This window comes from Orycteropus afer, unplaced genomic scaffold (genome assembly GCF_000298275.1).
Source record: "Orycteropus afer afer isolate SDZICR_OR568_19922 unplaced genomic scaffold, OryAfe1.0 scaffold00003, whole genome shotgun sequence".
Lineage (NCBI taxonomy): Eukaryota > Metazoa > Chordata > Mammalia > Tubulidentata > Orycteropodidae > Orycteropus > Orycteropus afer.
In genome coordinates this window covers 19356193-19375898 of record NW_006921590.1, presented here as the reverse complement: position 1 = coordinate 19375898, position 19706 = coordinate 19356193, and the positions used below count along the sequence as shown (strand labels likewise).

At 36.4% G+C, this 19706-nt stretch overlaps 1 protein-coding gene across 1 annotated transcript in view; it reads right to left on the bottom strand.

The window, feature by feature from the left end:
• Window positions 1-1734: 1734 nt before the first annotated feature.
• The window catches only part of SATB1 (SATB homeobox 1), an 83105-nt gene continuing 65133 nt past the window's right edge, over window positions 1735-19706 (bottom strand). The window contains exons 9-11 of the mRNA XM_007936582.1: window positions 4635-4838; window positions 3967-4062; window positions 1735-2250 (exon numbers count right to left, since the gene is read on the bottom strand). Coding sequence (XP_007934773.1) covers window positions 1735-2250; window positions 3967-4062; window positions 4635-4838 — 816 coding nt within the window. The remainder of the gene's footprint in view (window positions 2251-3966; window positions 4063-4634; window positions 4839-19706) is intronic.

Sequence of the window (19706 nt, the reverse complement as noted above, 5' to 3'; positions counted from 1 at the left end):
TCAGAATTACTGAAGTCCACTTATAACTTGCAAACAAAAAAAACAGTTTGCTAAAAGGTTTTTTATACAGGAGATTTTTTTTTTCCTACTTATTTCATGTTTCTATGAATGGCCTTTAAAAATATTTGTACATTAGCTTAAGGAAAAGTACTGCCACAATTGAGGTATTAAAATAATAGCCAGTGTATCTATTCTAAATGCATCACTGCCAGACTGGAGTTTTGTTTTCTGTTGGACAGTCGTTTGACCATCCTGCTGTCTCTGTTTATTAAGCAAAATGTCAAGCAAAACCAAATTATCATCTTCATCGTTAAATTTAAAAAATGAGTGTGTTTTTGACTTAAATTTATAGGGTTTCAAGGTGACTTTTCCACTTCTCTTTTAAAAATCAATGAAATATCATCAAAAAATATTAACACGCACTTAAAGGAGAAGGCCGTCATATGACTCTTTCTTTACGTTACTTCACATAAGCAGACAAACCCTACCATGTCATACCATACAAACATGTTTAATTGTGTAGTTACAGTCAATAACCACTCCTAATCAGAACATTTCTGCATAAAGAAAACTGTGATACACTTATAAAAACAGCCAGCTGTAACAAAATAGCTGGTGTTTTCATAGTCATAAACTCATAAAAAAGAAATACACCTTTATACAGAAATTTTATACAGATGTAGCTTTAAAATTGATTGTAAACCAAAGGAAGACACATTGCAAACATCAATTATTTTCACATTAATTGCATAATTTTCTAAGGTGATCTATTAGTTTTATTTACCTAAGCTTATTTGCATGATAGTAAAAATTGCATACAACAATAAGAGTGAAGCTTATAGTATGAATTGCTTGGATAACATAGAGCACTTTTTATAGGCAACTGTGTAAAGCACATTTTCTCTATTTAAAACTTTTAAGACACTTTGTTTTACTGCCCATCAAAATACATTTATAAATAGAAAAAACAAATCAGTATGGTAACAAGAGAAGCAATATTACATTTAACGGAAACATCAAAAAAATTAATTACAACCTGATGCTGCAGGATCTACAAATAAATAAATGAGGACTAAATTGTGTTTCACATTTTCATTTCATTTTTTTAAAAAATCATGTAACAATGAGAATGAAAAAAAAAATTACAGTGAACTTTTATTTCCAAAAGAAAAACAAATTTGAATTACGGCAGTGCCATACAATACAAGGCATTTGTTGGCATATGTCATCTTTAAACTGCATTCCACAGTCTATAGTTCTTTTGTAACATACAGTTAAGAGTAACAAACTCTTTTTTTCCTTTTTTTTTTTTTTTTTAAATAAGGGGCGCGTTTCCAAAGATCAGTGTGGAGTGTTACAGAAATAATTAAAGAAAAGGAAATAATAACAACAGAAGTTATAATGCTTGTTTGAAGGCTCCAGAATTTAAAAAAAAAAAAAAATCACTAGGATCATGCTTACAGGGTACACACCTCGGTGCCTCCCATGAACACGAATTTTAATACCAAACAATCCTAGATGCTTCACCTGGGGCTGCCAAGCAGTTTGTAAAACAGAGAAAAACATTTAGTGCAGTCTGTATAATCCTTTCCCAACGTTCCTGTTTGTGCAAGTTTCTGAAGATTCATTGGTCAAACAATGAACAACAAAGATTTTCGGAGAGAATACAAGGTGGCCTTTTCACTTTGTTAGTAAATACCAGTGGCACTGTTAAATGAAAATAATACTTTTATCTCAGTCTTTCAAGTCAGCATTAATATCTGTGTTCCCCTCCACTGACAGCTCTTCTTCTAGTTTCACTGAAAAAAGGGTGTTGGCATTTTTATCTTGGACACTCTCTTCTAAATCCTTAAGCAGCTCCTCTTCTTTATATTCGGCAACATCCACCTCTAAACCGGAATTGTCCTTCAGTTTCCCATGGTGCTTGAGATAATATCGCTGGTTCTGAAAGAACTTGATGATGGTATACTTGGGAAGGTCAAGTTGGGCGGACAGAGTCTGGATGGCCTCTTCATCTGGATACAGGCCTACATCTTGTATGAAACTCTGGAGGATGCCCAGGGCTTCCACTGAAATTTTTGTTCGTGGCCGGGTCTTCTGCCGATTCTCTTCCTCGGACTCAGCAGGCGAGGCCACGGTGGGTTGCCGAGGTGGGAGCCGAGGGCCAGCCTGCTGCTGCTGGGGCTGGGGCTGGGGAGGGGGTGGGGCCTGCTGCTGCTGCTGCTGCTGCTGCTGTTGCTGCTGCTGCTGCTGCTAAAAAGAAATCAGGAGACAATCAGGGCTCTGCTTTCTCATAGTTTTCAACTGAGCCATCTCGGATTAGAAAACATGGTGTTACGAAACCCATAAATAGCTTCTTTTATAAGGACAAAGATTCAGAATGACATGGGAGGCAGCTAAATGGTACAAAGCATTAAAAAAAATGTATTTAAAATTATAGGAACTACAAAGGTATGAATGAATATGCCTTCTTTTTTCCTGGGGAGGGAAGGAGGGGGACCTCCTGGGTCTATTCACCAGAGCTCAGTGGAGCCACCCCAGCTTGGATTCTGAGTCTGGCTCATGCAAGTGAAAACCCAGCACTCTGAAAATGTGAGCCATGTACTTCATCAGATGGGTATGCATCAAAAGTAAAGACAGCAAAGCAAATTATGATGTAAATAATTAACAAAGGTTTAAAATGAAGATCGAGAAGTCAGGATTTCAAAGACACTTTAGCAAGGTGAGCAGCAGATCCATCAGGAAACAGATTTGTGTTTTGCCCCATTTCATCTGAAGGCTAAAACATGGGGCAAGAATAGAAAGTCATATTTAAATTCTAAATAAAAGGGATAAGCGTCTGCTCTTATTCAGCATTTTCTGAGTCCAAAGGATTTTTGAGATGCTCAAGTTGGTGAATTTCCTAGCATACAGTTCCAAATTAATACACACACAAGTTCTTACCAAAATGCACTCAGCTGACACTGCAAGTTTTTTTCTTACTGAAAAATAACGGTTCAACCCATTGCCAATGGCTAGCGAATTGTTTTATCTATAGTAACCTTAGATGTGATTAGGATTTAAATTTAGTATATACAGATACTTTTTCATGATTAGTATCTGTATATGTGCTATAATTTCTATACACAATTATACATAACACATGTGACACATACACATACCGTACACTCTAAATACCACATTCTTATCAGCAAAGCAACACAACCTAAGTGGCAAAAATATTAGAACGTTTGTACTGTGCCTAAGCATTTCCTTTAATCCCCCTAAGAAGTGATTTTATTAAAAACAATTTACATTTTCAAACAAGTACTGTTTTTATTACTTAACATGTATCTTTCTCTTTTTTGTTTTTTGTTAAATAGTAAGTTTTACAGGCTTTCATGATTATTTTAGTGCTTGACATCCTAAGGGATTCTCTTTTTCAATTGGCTTTATCTTTAATACACACTCAAGAATTTTATTTTATTTTTCTGGTGGATGGTAACTATTACTGCATTTTATACATATACATATATATACATTTATTTTTTTCCCCACAGCAGTATCAAGAAATAATGTAGGTGATGCAAAAAAGATAATGAAATTTTAGGATTCTGGAAGACTATGGCATTTTCCCCTAAAGAAGAAAGCTAAAAATATTCCCTAACAGAAATAAGTTACATAGTTCAAGTTCAATTACAATATACCTCCTAAGCAAGCAAGACCATAAGAGCACCAACAAACTACCTGATCCCACAAGTTTCTAATCTAAATCTACTGGAGAGTCCCTTGGTAGATGAGCGGAGACATATCCCGTGACAAGCTAAGCATAAAGTAGAAATTATTGACACAATGGTCTTTGGCCACAGCCATAGTCAGCATGTCCTTTCCAAGTCTGTAAATCCTGACCAAGGGAGCAGAGCAGGTCTTTAAGCCACCCCCTCAGTCTCCCTTTCTTCCTGGTGTAGGAAACTTGTGCCCGCTCACCTGAGGAGCAGCACTGAGCCACAGTGCAGGGGTCGGCAGGCCTGGTAAGAAAACGCCTCTAGACTCTCCTTTCCCAAGGGTGGTGGGAGAGGGGCTCTAAAGGAAAGACAAACAGACATGACTCACCCCTAACCTGTGTTCTGTGAGGGTGTGGGGTGACAGTGACAAATTGAAAGAATGAACATCAGGAAATAAGATTCCAAGTAGATTTCCCTCCCCTCCTCTTTTTGGATAGAAAATGTGATTCTACAAAATTCCTCTAAAGAAACAGATTCCTTTCTTTAGGGGCAGTATGGTGTTAACTAAAAAACTAGATTGTGTTTTAAATTCTGATTTTCAATAACACAAAAATTTTAAGCTCTTACACCTAAAACAATCCCATACTAACAAAGACACACTTGCCAAACAAGAAGTGTAACAAGGGGTATCCTGTCACTTTGTGGGTGGGGAAATGAGGGGAGAGGAACTCATCTCTCAAGACACACATTAAAAAGTAGTGTGTTAATTTTCCTTCTATACTCCTGAGAAAGATGGCAGCGTATTGTTGTCTTTTGATAAAAAGCTTCTTTTTGTTTAGACTGGCAGGAAGAAGAGAAACGCTGATTTTCCTGCTAAGTTTAAAGCTTTATTCACTTAGCACTATATTGAATTGGCCAAGGTGAACGAACCTGAATCTGCTCTGCTGGAACATGGATGATGTGGGGTGGCCTGTCGCCATGGTGATGCACTGCATTGCTCTCCTGTTCATAAATGGCATCACGCTCTGGCTGAGGAAGACTGAGGAACCTTCGGATCATGGAGAGGTTCTCCCATAGGGTCCTGTTTTCCGGAGAAGGATCTTCCTTCCAGCGTAACAGCTCACACAACCATCCCTAAGAGACAAGGGCAAAACAGGTCAGCTCATGCCTATGAGGGATGGGGACTGACATTTTCCAGTAAGAGCTGAAAGGGAAAGACTCTATGAACATTTTCATAAGCTCAAAACACTCTGGTCTGCTTACCTGGCTGCCAAGAAGGCAGAGTCTGTTTCTATTAAATGTTCATATTCGTATCTTAAACGAGGGGCATTATTTTGCAGACTCCAAGGACAAGAGAATATTTATCACAGACTTTGGATGATGTGGAACGGGAAGAAAGAAAGCAAATTGGACGGTGTCTCCTGGTCTTTGCTGATGAGCATCTGAGGATGCTGAAGATATTTTAAAAAGAATGGGGCAGATTTTTGAAAAATTTTTTTCTAGAAATGTTCCCTAAATTTAATTTTTATATTAGGAAGTAAAATATATTTGAGTATGTGTGTAGTGCCTAAGGCATCTGACTGCTAACCAGAAGGCTGATGGTTCAAACCCACCAGCCACTCCTCAGAAGGAAGACTGGGCTATATCTCCTTCCAGAGAGATACCACCTCGGAAACCTAAGGATGGGTCACTATGAGTCAGATCAACTCGAAGGCAGCGAGTTTGGTTTTTGTTTTGGTGTGAGTGTACATGAAAAAGTGAGAAAGGGCATGTGCAACTCTGTGAGTGAACATGTAGCCAAGATAAAGCATGCTGGTTAGACTAGGCATTAGAAGACTTCTCCAAGAAAGAACTTTCTAAAAAAAAAAAAAAAAAACCACTCTGGTGTCCTGTTTTTCTGTCCATGAAGTGTCCATCTATGATTTGTCAGGTAACATTTTTACTATATTAAAGAAAAGGAAATGGCCAATGCATGCCAAAACTTGAACTTCTTTGGCTCCTCCAAAGGCCCAGTTTCTGGTCTTAGAATTATCTATCAAGAACTGAGTGATCCAGCAGAGTATGTTTTCTAATCACCATCTCAAACTTTCTTCATCTAGGATATCATGATGGACTCTAAGCAACAGGGTAGGGAAGAAGCATAAAAGTGTCTCACCCAGATCCTCTCTGACTAAGCACTATTTCCATTTCTCAGTTGTCAAGCTGCCTGGTACTAACAGCTCTGTGGAAAACTGCCTTGAAACCATGTTATCTGGAGATGTGTAGGAGGTTACTCTACCTCTTCACTGACTTCTCAACTCCAGAGTAGCCAATGATTGACTCAGTAGTCAAAGTCCTTACCCCCTTGTCTCAAGGAGGCACTCTACTCTTTATTCTACTCTCTAGAGATGTCCTTTCCTGTTCTTCTTCCCCCTCCCCTTAGTCTTAGGCTAGACTTTACCTGAGATAACATTCTTACGAGATCCCTTCCCCTACCCTATCCTTCCCATGCTCCTTCCAGGGCCCTCATCAAATCACAGGCATCTGATTCACCATTTTAGGTTCGGCTTTTAGGGAGCCCAACCTAGGACAAAGAAGTTTCTTGGCATTCCAAATAAATCAATTAGAAGGAAGTATAAATAGTTTTTTTTTTCCCTGAATTATCTGATTTTTAGGATTAGCCAAGAAAGAATTTTTTATTTAGTTTTGGGTGAAACCAGAGAATGCCATGACTTCCTGTCCCTTCTTTTCAAACCGGACCATTAGAGAGAAAGCTTTCCTTCTGTCTGCAATAAACAGTGGAAAAAAGCAAGGCTCCTTCCCTCATAACGGCCCACTGGAGAGATTTTAAAAGAAATGATGGAGAGTTGATACACCAGCTTCCCAAGGCCCACCTACTAAGCAGCCAAGGGTGACTTCTGCTAAGCCTGATGAGATCTGCTCATGTACCTAAGGGAGCTTTGGTTCTCTACTAAACAGATCATTTAATTAAACAGATAGATATGTTGTTGTTGTTGTTGTTGTTTGCCATCGAGTCGGCCCCGACTCATAGCGACCCCTCCTTGGGTTTCCGAGGCAGTATCACTACGGAAGTAGGATTGCCCAACCTTCCTTCCGAGGAGTGGCTGGTGGGTTTGAACCGCCTGCAAATAGATATACATGGAGCCAATATCATGCACCCATGTGATGCCAATGAATGAGTAATTCAAGTCAAGAGAAGAGGCGGCAGTCAACTGACAATTTACCTGAAAGAATATTATCAAATAATAATAAAAGAGCTGTGATTACAATGTTATTGAATATGCTTCTCTTTTAACCATGACAATTCTATGGTTACTTTCAGAATAATTTGATAAATATTTCAAATACTTCAGTTCTATTTACGTGGTTATAGTAACTACAAAACTGAAAACTAAACACCAGGGAAGTATCTGAGACTCACTTGCCTATGGTGCCTTGTAGATATTTATTTAGTACTTGCTAGTAAGTATTTAAGGGAGCTCTGGTAGCATAGTGCCTAAGGCACTTGACTGCTAACCAGAAGGCTGGCGGTTCAAACCCACCAGCCACTGCTCAGAAGGAAGGTTGGGCAATCCTATTTCCGTAGTGATACTACCTCGGAAACCCAAGGAGGGGTCGCTATGAGTCAGGGCTGACTCGATGGCAAATAACAACAACAACAACAGTAAGTATTTAAAGAGCCATGGTGGTATAGTGCCTAAAGCATCTGACTGCTAACCAGAAGGTTGGTGGTTCAAATTCATCAGCTACTTTGCGGAACGAAGACTGGACAACCTACTTCCATAAAGGTTTACCACCTCAGAAACTCAAAGTGGGTCACTGTGAGTTGGAATCGACTGGATGGCAGTGAGGTTTTTTTTTTTTTTTTTTTTGGCGGGGGAGGGGGAAGGGGATTGTATTTGCTATCTGGATTAAGCCATGAGAGTATTTCATATTTTCCTCCACCTAAAGCTATTTCTTTATTCTTTACCTTTAAGTTGTGTTGCTGTCTAGGTTTTAGATATAAATCTTTCAGTAGACTTGAATATTAACTGTGGTTAAAATTACTTTCCCCCTAACCTGTTGTCTCAATTCTTCAGCTATGGCAATTGACAGGCCCCAATGCTACAACACAGCAAATCACTACAATTTTATTTACCTTTCAAGAGAAGTCAGAAGATTCATAAAGAATAGAATATATGTATTTTTCACTTCACTAGTATTCTATTACACCAGTAAGTGCAAAAATACTGAGTAAGAATTTTGTTTAGAAATAAAATGCTGTAACAAAAAATTGCTAAAAATTAAATTAAGAATGATTCATGTAAGAAACTCCTCTTAAAGAGAACTGAAAAATTCCAATGATTTTCCAAATCCTTTAGAAACTTTTTAAAGTAATGTAGAGATCAGTTAGCACTTGGATATATGTGAATAAACATGTGGATCACAGATGTTCTTTGGAAAGGAAAATCATTAGTTCTTTTAAAATGGCTAATAATGATAGCTAATTCCTAAACAATCACACTCATGCTGGTTTAACAAATATTTCAGAAAAAGAGCCCTGACTCATTCACAAATATTTTGCTCACATTGTCACTTCTGTGTCTCTATACTTACGAGACAGATCCTTATTTTTATTAATTGCCCATGACTAACATAACATTTCCAGTAGTTTGCTATTAACCTCTGCCCTTAAATAATACTTCTAATTCCTTATCTAAAATTAATTTGATGAATTGTAAGTTGAAACATGTCTCCGCTAGCCTTTCAAGACACACGATGATTTTTAAGAGACTGAAATCAGATGTTTCTTAGAAAAATATTTAATGGTGCAGCTGGGAACTGTTAGTTCTAGCAGGATATCCCAAAAAAACAAAAAAGGGGAGTGTGTGCTTCTCTTGATGTGCGTATCTCTTAAAAAATAATGGAAAACAGACATTTTGACATGCTAGTACTTTGTCGGCAGAGAAATAAATTGGCTCATTCCCAATTTACAAAGGAAAAAATAAGATTAATTTATTCTAGTGCTATTTAAATACTTTGGAATATTTTGACTATTTAGAATTCTGTCTATTGAGATTCTATAAATGACGACAATAATCTATGCTTTGTAGTAAGCAACTAAAAAAGCCAAACACTTTATAATTCCCTAATACCTTGTCTGGGTCAGTTTTCGTAAGTGTTATTGTTAGAGCAAATAAACTCAGGAAGACAGTGAACATGTTAGAGTATTTGTAATGTCTGACAAAAGTCATGATCTCCAAAGTATTCTACTGGTGTTTAAATGATAAAGATAGAGATGTATTTGGGAGAAGTGAGATGAGGAAGGAAATGTAGCGCTTTGTTGCAATGTGCACATAATTATGTTTTTCGGAGAGGTCTCTGGGACTTGAGATATTATAAAACCATATGTGAGAGGGGAACTACTCTCAAAATTAAATTAGATCACAACTTTGCTAAACAGTAGAACGTACGGGGAACTAACAGTCTTAAAATAATGAGACTGATTCAATCGCAGGAAACTAAAATGGTACAAGGAACAACCTAAACTTTAAACGTAATAAATTTGCCAAGGAGCATTACGCTGCATATAAAGAGGGCAAAATATAAACAGTAGCCACATATAAATAAATCAGTAAAACTTTCAGGATGTTACTACTTTTCAAACTGACAAAAGTTTAATTTGACACCTTCTGTTCTAAACCTTTTGTTTCTATTCAAAATCACGCCTTGAGCTGTTGCTATCAATCACAGCGCTCCCCCTATTACTTAAAAAAACTGGCATGGACCCTGAATAAGCTGAAAATGCCATGCAGATGAATTCTGAGATAATATGTTCAAACCTGTTATATACAACACAAATCCTGTAAAGTTATGTATTGTAAACCTACATTTATTGAAAACTAAAAGTCTTAAATCCATCTGCCACAAAGGAAATACTGTTATGTACTTTATAGTAACCAAGAACCATCTGCAAATGTCTTGCTACCGTAAGCAAGAAAATAGTGCAAAGATGCTAAACCTAAGACTGTAGGAGATAAATAACATTCTTTTTGGTTAGGGATCTATTAAAGAAATGTAATATTTGGGGAGGAAAAAGGAAGAAAGAAAATGCAGAGTGACTGACAAACAAGCACTAAAAAAATAAATGAATAAATAAATAGGAAAACAAAATCAATGACAACACAATGGCAATTTATTATGGTCCATGAAACACATGACTGTATGCTCATTTTAAAGGCAAAATTAGCAGTTCTAAACTCAATATTCTAATGATGTGCTTTACTGACAAAATCTTGTTGTACCACATTTAAATAAAAATCCTGGCACCTTCACCTCTCAGCTGCTAATTTCCAACCAAACTCAATCTCTGATTTCTATTCCAGTCTTTTAAGAACAGTTAATTCCTGTCAGTTCACTTCTCTCATTTTAACGGAGAAGGAGTGCACAATGATTTTAATTGAGTCAGGAAAGTAACTTCCTTTCAGCTATGAATTTATTGTACCTACAAAGCTTCATGCACACAGAAAAAGAATTCTTGCCCCAAACTACAGGGCCTGCTCTGTGACGAAGCTAGGAGCATGTAACACAACTAGTTTTCCAGAGAGGAAAAGATATCTTTATTCTTGAAAAAGATCCATTTAATGCAACATATATGTTGTTGTTGTTGTTATGTGCCGTCGAGTCAGCCCCGACTCATAGCGACCCCTCCTTGGGTTTCCGAGGCAGTATCACTACGGAAGTAGTATTGCCCAACCTTCCTTCCGAGGAGTGGCGTGTATGTGTATGTGTGTGTGTGTATATATATATATATATATATATATATATATATGTATATGTATATATATATAAAATGTATATACATTTTAAAACCAAAAGTTATAAAAAGAGAAAGAAAATGACAAATAATTCTTGCTCAACTAAATACATTTTAAAAAATAGCATGATAATTTAAATTCTAAAAAGCAAAACAGTTTATAGTCTGCATGTTACTCCCCCTCACCCTCATATTTTATGTGTTATCTGTAGGAGTATTTTGTTCCAATCTCTGGGGCATACAGTATAATAATATATGAAATAATATACGATATTAAAAGAAACCGATCTAAATAGGGAGGTATTTGATACAAACATTTTAGTGAAAAGCATGAATTACATTTTAGCAACCACTAGGAACAAGGATTAAGTACATAATCCATTAAACAGTACTTCTAACACAAAAAATTCAGTATTGTAGACTAAACTACACCAGGCATTTTGAATGAGTACATTTTCAACAACTAGCTATAAAGCTAGCAATTTATCATTCAGAAAATAATTTTCTACTTTTAAAAGAATCTGTAAGTGTTACTTATGCTAATGAAGACAGTTTTTAATCTGCCCACAAACATGCTAGAGGGCAATTTTTTTTTTTTTTACAAAGCTGTCGGCACTCATGAGTAATTTCCTATCAGTGTTCTATAAGCCTGGGTGAAATGGGTTCTAATTGTCAGAGCTCCCTAAACCTTCACCTTCAGCATAAAGGTTTAAAGATATCACAAGAGATGCTAAGTGACTAAAGATGTTTTAAATCACCCTTTTAACCTTCTATAGACGGGTTCCATTTTCATACTTTTCATGCTTTATACACATTTCACCTCAAATTAGTATTAAAACATGATTTCTTTGAGGGCCTTAACACAAAAACATACAAAACCTAAGGGAGGTATGACCCTACTTCCAGGTGTGAGGCATGTCTCCTTCACATACCACCTTCTAAGGTTTGTATCAGGAAGAATCATAACACTTTACACTGTGAGAAACAAAACAGTGGCAAAGTAATACTGAAAGCATTTTAAATTATTTACTAGGTTAAAAGGGTGAAATGATACTTTAAATACATCAAATTTCATCATCTAGGCCATTTTTTGGTGGCAAAATGATATTGATCTTTCCAAATGCTTAAAATTAACTGTTTTCCAGAAGGTCATTATTTGATTAAAGGCATTAAAGTTGAGGGCAAGAAGTGATGCACTTTTTCTTCTTCCTCATTCAAATCATCATATAATTTAATAAAAACCATCCCATCATGTCTTGTAAGAAAAACACTTGTCTTAAGATATTGTTTTTTACCTAACATATTAACCTTTAAATGTTATGAAGTTCTTTAGAAGAAAACCTTTGCTAAAGCAGATTATTCTATAATATAATGAGAAGCCCGCATTAACATTAATAAAGATACATGTTCTCCTCTACGGAATTAGTACAAAATGCATTAATTTTTCTACCTAGTTAAATAACATCTACTGTGTATAAAGTAAAAAGAATTTCAGGAGGCACTGTGAGCAACTTTTTCTGCTAAGTTAACATTTGTCTTATCAAAGAAAATATGGAAAATAAATTTGAACAGAGACGTATCACTAAATCCATTTTCTATTCTAAATGTAGCACATTACATCCACTCAAGAAGAGTTTTTTTAAAAAGAAATATATTCTATATATACATGTATGGTTTCTGATGCTTACATTGCCAAAAAAGAAAAAAAATCATGATAACCTTTCAAATTATTACTGTATTTAAGTTTCAAAATGGTTGCTGTTTCTAAACTCTCCCCAGCCCTTACACTTTACCGGAACCAGCCTCTTAGCTAAAAGTCTGTGGGTCTCCATATTGTGGTAAAAACAGTACATACAATGGCTATCTAAAATTTCTCATTTAAGTAAAGGTTTGTTACTTTGTCATTAAGATATTAAACATCTCTAGCAGAGTTTCTGAAGGTTTGTTCTTAGCAAAAATACATAATGTTTATACAACCCAGGGAAAAGCTTCCATTAAAATTTAGTGAATTTAGAAAGAATACACAGAATCATTAGTAAATGATCATTTTAAAATTTCGCTTACAATTTAATCATGTGAAAATGATTTTTCTATGATGTTAATGCTCGTATCTCTCCTACCCTTTCAAATGCACTGATTTTAGGGCACACATAAATATGGTGGTGGTTCTTCTGTGACAGATTATTTGATTCATAACAAGATTATTGGATGACAATTTGGTCAGAGTAGCTAAAAACAGTTGTCAGTACAAAAGGTTTTCAGGTAAGGAGATCTAAGATTTGGGACAAAATTTTCAAAATAAGAAGGGGGGATAAAGAAGAAGAAAATAAAAGTATGAAATTCTGGACAAACTGTTAAACTAGCTAGCAAAAAGATAATCTCCTAATTTGATGGATATACAGAATTTCCAAAGAAGGCCTGCATTTTGTTTTTAAAAATTAGATTTGGAAGATTTCTCATTTAAAATTTAGTTTTTTTATAAACTGCAGACCTGGTTTCAGGATAGTTTCTTCAAAGTTGAAACAAAACAAATAAAAATCTGGCTTTTATGCCTAATGCTTGTATTGTTGTTGTTGTTATTGTTAATGTGCTGTTGAGTCAGCCCTGACTCATAGCAACCCCTCCTTGGGTTTCTGAGGTGATATCACTATGGAAATAGATTGCCCAACCTTCCCTTCTGAGGAGTGGCTGGTGGGTTTGAACCGCCAGCCTTATGGTTAGCAGTCAAATGCTTGTACACGGATTTTGAAATAGAATTTCTTACATTTTTCCCCCCTTTAGTCTAAGGTGTATTTTTGACTATGTGAAAGTTTCAGGGACACGATCTGGCTCCTGTTTACCCTTTAGACACTCTACCTTAAAATCTTAAGTGTTTATTTTTTTATCATTCTGAAGCTACTGTCATTCAAAACCAGAAAACTCAATACTGCCAAAGTTCATATTAGATTTTAGCCTCTGTGGTTATCATAAAGATACCACCTACTCCTTCTAGCCTCTTCCTACCACTGCCTTCATCAGAGCCCTGGCACCCTATTCTTAGATCACAGCTCTGGACTCTGCTGCAATGGCTCTCAAACTCTTATATGCCACATGCCCTTTTAATTACTACCAGTGGACAACTGTTTTGTTTTTATACGAAAAAAAAGCTTTCATGTAATTATTCCTTTTCATTGTTTTAGGGGGAAAAATTATAGAAATGATGACTAGAGCTTTGATGAAGAATGAGAAAACCATTTTTATCATACAGAGCTTAAGTGATTCCTACAAAAACAAATCAATCTGATGTTTAAATTAGACTATGGAACTTCACTAAAGATATATAATTTTTGTTAATCTCTCTTGAATTCCTGTAACCATCTTTTAGATGCCTTTGGAAAAGTAATGCAAAGATGAAAATCACTGCCTTAGTTTTCTCCGCTTTCAAACTACCCTGTCACGGAGTTGATTCCAACTCATAATGATCCTTTCGGACAGAGCAGAACTGCCCCATAAGGTTTCCAAGGCTGTAAATCTTTATGGAAGCAGACTGCTATATAATTCTCCCATGGAGCGGCTGGTGGGTTTGAATTATCAGTTAGCAGCCAAGTGCTTAATCACTGCGCCACCACGAAGCCTTACTTTCAACAACCCATACTTAATTCTACAACTCACTATGACATTCTTTGGTTTCCCAACATATAGAGAAGTAGAGCATACTCTCTAGAACTGAATTCAAGGCTCTTCTCAATGACATTCATGCCCTAATCTTAATTCATGCATGGACTATTAGCTGTTGCCCAACACTTCCCCACATTCCATTTGCCATGCCTCATACTATTTCCCTTTATGTGACAGTCCTCCCACATCTTTTCCACCCAGTCAAACATGACTTTTCTTCAAACTATGCTTAAGAACCTTCATATACCAGTAAAGGTTTATATCCTACATAGGCATTTATCTATGAATTTGAGCCTAAGATTTCTCCTCCATAAAATGCAGATAATAACGGCACTAATCTCACAAGACTGTGGCTGGATTGAATGAAAGAAACAGCATTCATTAAGCCCAGTGTCTGGTTCATGGTAACTTAAAAAAAAAATCTGATGAGCTTAACAGAAGGCATTTCTCTTAAATGGCTCATAGCATATTCTGGAAGATGGGGCATCCAAAAATAACTATAGGGCAAGAGATCATGTGATAAAGGTCAATGATAGGCACATAGCAAGTGAGACCCAAGAGAAGAAGAAGAGATGGACTGGGTGGCTAAGGAAGTCATTACTTATCATGAACTATATTGTCTTGACTCTGAAGAATGAGGAAAAGAATGACAAATGAGTGAAATGAATTGGCAGTGTGCTGGGAAAAATCAATAGACCAATTGTTTTCAAGCTGACTGTGCCTACCTATTGCCTTTTGTTATAGCTATCCCTTTAGCATACTTTTTTTTTTTTTTTTTTTGAGAACATAACTTAACTAGTTACTATGACTGGTCTACTCTCTATATTGTACTTCTAAGATCTATTTATTGAGAAAACCTGAATTTTAATTCAGATCCCTATTTCACCACTTACCAGTTGTATAACCTTGGGCAAGCTAAGTTCTCTAGACCTGAGTTTTCTCCTCTATAAAATGGGGGTAAATTTACCACCTAATTCATAGGGTTGTGAGAAGTGTGATAATTCATGGAAGAACCTGACATACAATAACAGTACAGTGAATATCAGCTATTATTAATTAATTTGTTATTGTTATTTTAATTACATTGGCTTCACCACAAAGAAATTCGAGTATTTAAGGAGTTAATGAAAATAATGCACTTACTACATCCCATATTAACCCCATTATCTATCTTCTCCCCAAACCAGGCTGTCTTCCAGTTTAACTTGGCATTACCATCCATCCACCCAGTCACCCAGGCTCAAAGTCTATTGATCAAAGTTCAAATTGATATACTCTTTCTGAAGGGCAATGGAACACTTCTAACAGCAGGCTTTAAAATCTTTTTTAATTCAATAATTTTACTTTTGATAATTTATCCTAAGGAAATGATAATTAAAGATGTATACAAATATTCAACTATAATACTGTTCACATTAGCATCATTTGTGATGGCAAAAGTTGAATATAACCTAAATACACCTCAGTAAGGAATCAGTTTAGCAAATTTGAAATTTGGGATACACTCATAATGGAGTATTATGGACTGTGGCTGCAGAAATTTTCCATTGACTCGGAAAGCTGTATAATGAAAAGGAAAAAAGTGAGGGGGTTAACAAACAGCATATGTAGCATAAAAGCAAATGTCAGGTACATATACATACAAATAGACGTATGTGTACATAAGCATATCTGTGCGTGCATGTGCACACTTACATACAAAGAGCATTAAGCCAAGTATTAAAGGTGTCTTTCTCCTGGGTGACTAGGATTATGGGTATTCTATGTTCATCTTTATGCTTGTATTATCTGATTTTTCCATAATGGCCATGTATTGCTTTTATAATTAAAAAGAAAGCAAGCAAACTGATTTAAAAATCTAATTTTTCCTGTCTGCTGCTTCCATAGCCAAACAATCATAAATCCCTATCAATTCTACCTCCAAAGAACATCTTTTGAATTTGTTCCTTCTTGCCCATTCCCACTGCTCTGGTTCAGGCTCTCACCATTTCTTCCATGAACAAATGCTGTTAAGTTTCTTTATTCTAGTCTACTCATGTTCTTGCTATCTGAGTTAAACTGATCATAAACAAATTGAAGACGAATATCCCTTTGGCAAACTCTTTATTTTCCTTAACCTGAGGGGCCTGGAGAGGCCCTAAGCCTCACACCTAAATGAGTTAGTATAAAAATGAGGCAAAAGTTTCCCAAAACACACTGAAATGGCAATAAACTAGGAAGACACAGAAAGATTATAAAAATGGTGCAATCTGGGCCATTTAGATTGGTGGCACAAAAAAACTGTACACACTTCTGTAATTTCTGACGGGATCATTTTTTTTTAGCAAAGTCTAACAATTCATATTCATAATGACATTGCTGCATTTTAATGCAATTGAGCTCAGCTTACTAGGTATGCGAAAGGCAGGAAGGCACTACCAAGGCCTCTGTCAAAGGCAAATAAATCTATCTGATTGTTGAAAGAAGAAACTTAAGGTGGGAAAATTCACTTTTTCCAAATCCTTCAATCCAAACAAATGTGTCTTACATTGTAATGTAAATTTATTACCTTCTTATATTGAAGTAAATTTTTTATCATGTCACTTCATACAGTCACTATTATAAATTTACAGTATTTACTTTCCTATTCAAAATTATGAAGCTCATTAAGAAAAAAATTGCTGAATATCCGTATATGCCATGTTCGAAAGAAAAGAAGAAACCAAAACATAAAAACTTGTAAAAATATGAACTCATACAATCAATAATTTTTACGTGACAATTTACCTTATAGAATGGCTTGTTTGCTTTACAACAATAATTTACTACCAGGTTGTTTTAAATAATTATTTCTGCCACTGCATTTTTAATTGATATATATAAAACTTTTTTACGCTGCAGATATCTCCTAAAATGAGATATACTCCCCATTATGCATATTTAGGAGCTAGGAATTAAAAATTTAAATCTTCCCTCTATGATGTTCTAGGAGAGATGACAAAGAATTTTTAAAACCAGGGGAAGGCAATTCGGGATTGTAAAAGTTATGGGAATCATATCCGAAGAGGAACAATCAAGCTGGCAGGGTCATTATGAGCTCCCAACTTGCTTATGATTTTGCTGATAAAATAATACCCATTTTGTGGCCAAAACCACATCATTTTATCCATTATGCAAACCTACTAATCAGAAGTTGGCTTAATTTGAGGGATTCAGAACTTGTAATTCACAAGTAGGCATTAAAAAAGAAAACGTAAATATTTCCAGAATCATCATGGGGGTGCCAGTGAGAAGAGTTCACTGTTCTTGACAATGGGCTGGCTATAATTTTACCAATAGAAAATACGGGAGGCTGGAGGTCCCTGCACAGGCCATCTCAGTTACCCCTTGCAGCCACTAATTCTGCTTTAAGCAGTTTCTGTGGAGTCAATTCCAACTCATGGTGATCCTACATGTTTCAGAATAGGTCTGTGCTCCACAAAATTTTCAAGGCTGTGAATTTTCAGAAGTAGATCACCAGGTCTTTCTTCCGAGGCGTCTCTTGGTTGGTCTGAACCACAAACGTTTTCATTCGAGGCCCAGTGTTTACCTGTTTTTGCTACCCTAGGAGCTCTGACAGAGGGTCTTCAGGGGAGAATGGCAGGAATGGAGTCTCACCTCACTCTGTCCTCTGAGCACAGAGCCCATGTCTCCATCCACTAACCCACACTAGTTCCCTTAGGAATATGCTGGGTTTTGTGAGGGCAAAATTGTGAGCGGATAAAATTTGCTTCTGAATCATTTTATCCTTCCATTAACTGCTGAGTGCCATCTATATGCCAGCTACTGTGCTGCCTTAGGGGAAATGTGGGAACTGGTAAAATGGGATATCAATTCTCACAACACTTCCCTACCATCTAGTGAGGTAAGAATCACTTATATTTTAGATTGAAGTTGATATTAAAGCTTCATGTGTAGGTCAACTGGCAAAGAATTCCTCGTCTAGGAACAAGGTACTCACTGTCACAACTGCTCAGGTTTATCACAAAGACCAGCACTAGATGTTGGCCTAGACTAGATGTTGGAGAAAAGACTGTGTGGGTTTTGTTTTTTGCTGTTGTTTTAAATGTTATTGTAATAACACTTGATTACCAGGTTTGGAGTGAAGGGCACTTGAAAAATAAGCTACTAAAAAGTTACGAAGGAATTGTTTCAAGTGCTGAGGAGCAAGGATATCTCCTTGAGGACTAAGGTGCGCCTGACACAAGCCATGATATTTCCAATCGCCTTGTATGCATGTGAGAGCTGGACAATGAATAAGGAAGACCGAAGAAGAGTAGATGCTTTTGATGCTTTCTGGTGCTGGCGAAGAATGCTGAAAGTACCGTGGACTGCTAAAAGAACTAACAGATCTGTCCTGGAGGAAGTGCAGCCAGAATGCTCCTTGGAAGCAAGAATGGCCAGACTTCGTCTCACCTATTTTGGTCATGTTGTAAGAAGGGACCATTCCCTGGAGAAGGACGTCATGCTTGGTAGGGTGGAGAGTCGACAAAAGAGGGGGAGGCCTTCAACGAGATGGATTGATACGGTGGCTGCGATGATGGGCTCAAGTATAGCAGGGATTGTGGGGCTGGCGCAGGATCGGGCAGTGTTTTGTTCTGCTGTGCATGGGGTCGCTATGAGTCGGAAACGACTCGACGGCACTTAACAACAACAACAAAAAGTTACTAAGAAATAATGAAAGAACAAACGTTTCCAGGAAAATTCTAGAATTCTTCAGGTAATGTATTAAAAATTTGGTATTTTCTCTGCACAATTTAATCATTGATCTCATTTCTTTTGTGCCACAGACAGTTTTGGAAATATCCTGAAGCCTATAGTTGCTTTTCAGAATAATGTTTTTTATATATGCTTGAAATAAAACATATAGGATTAACAAAGAAAACCAGTGTCACTGAAATATGCTTATCAAAAATTTGTCATATAGTAATACATGTGTTTCCTTACTAATACAAGAAATATAAGATCTAACAACACATCTAACTACTACTGTAATTTTGTAGCAATGAGCAAATAATGGTATTTTGAGCTCTCTGTAACAACGTAATGGGATATGAAAATATCTGTAGCTTTCATTGCCAGCAAAGTCATAGGTACTGTTAATACTACTATGATTTGCTGCCTATATTGATAAATGAATAAAATGCCAAATGTCAGTAAGAAGTTACTGAATGTAAAGATGTACTTTTTTCCCCCATTCAAGTTCATATAGCCCTTGAGGGATGGTGGGGTGCAGGTTAAGAACCCTTGAATGAGATGTCCCATCAGAATGTGTTATGTGTACATATGTGTATATAGACTGTGTACATATGTGTGTCATACACAAAATTCTGGTATTCACAAAACACATTTCATTTTATTTTGTCGCTAATTTACCATGTCTCCTAGAGATGAGCTGGGGAAAAGTTAATCTCCAGTACAATGGTTTATTGTGTTCTGAAGAGTTCCAGGCTTCCATGAGAGTTATTTCAGCAGTACTCTTTGTGTGTGTGTGTGTGTGTGTGTGTGTGTGTGTGTAAGGTGGTAGGTTG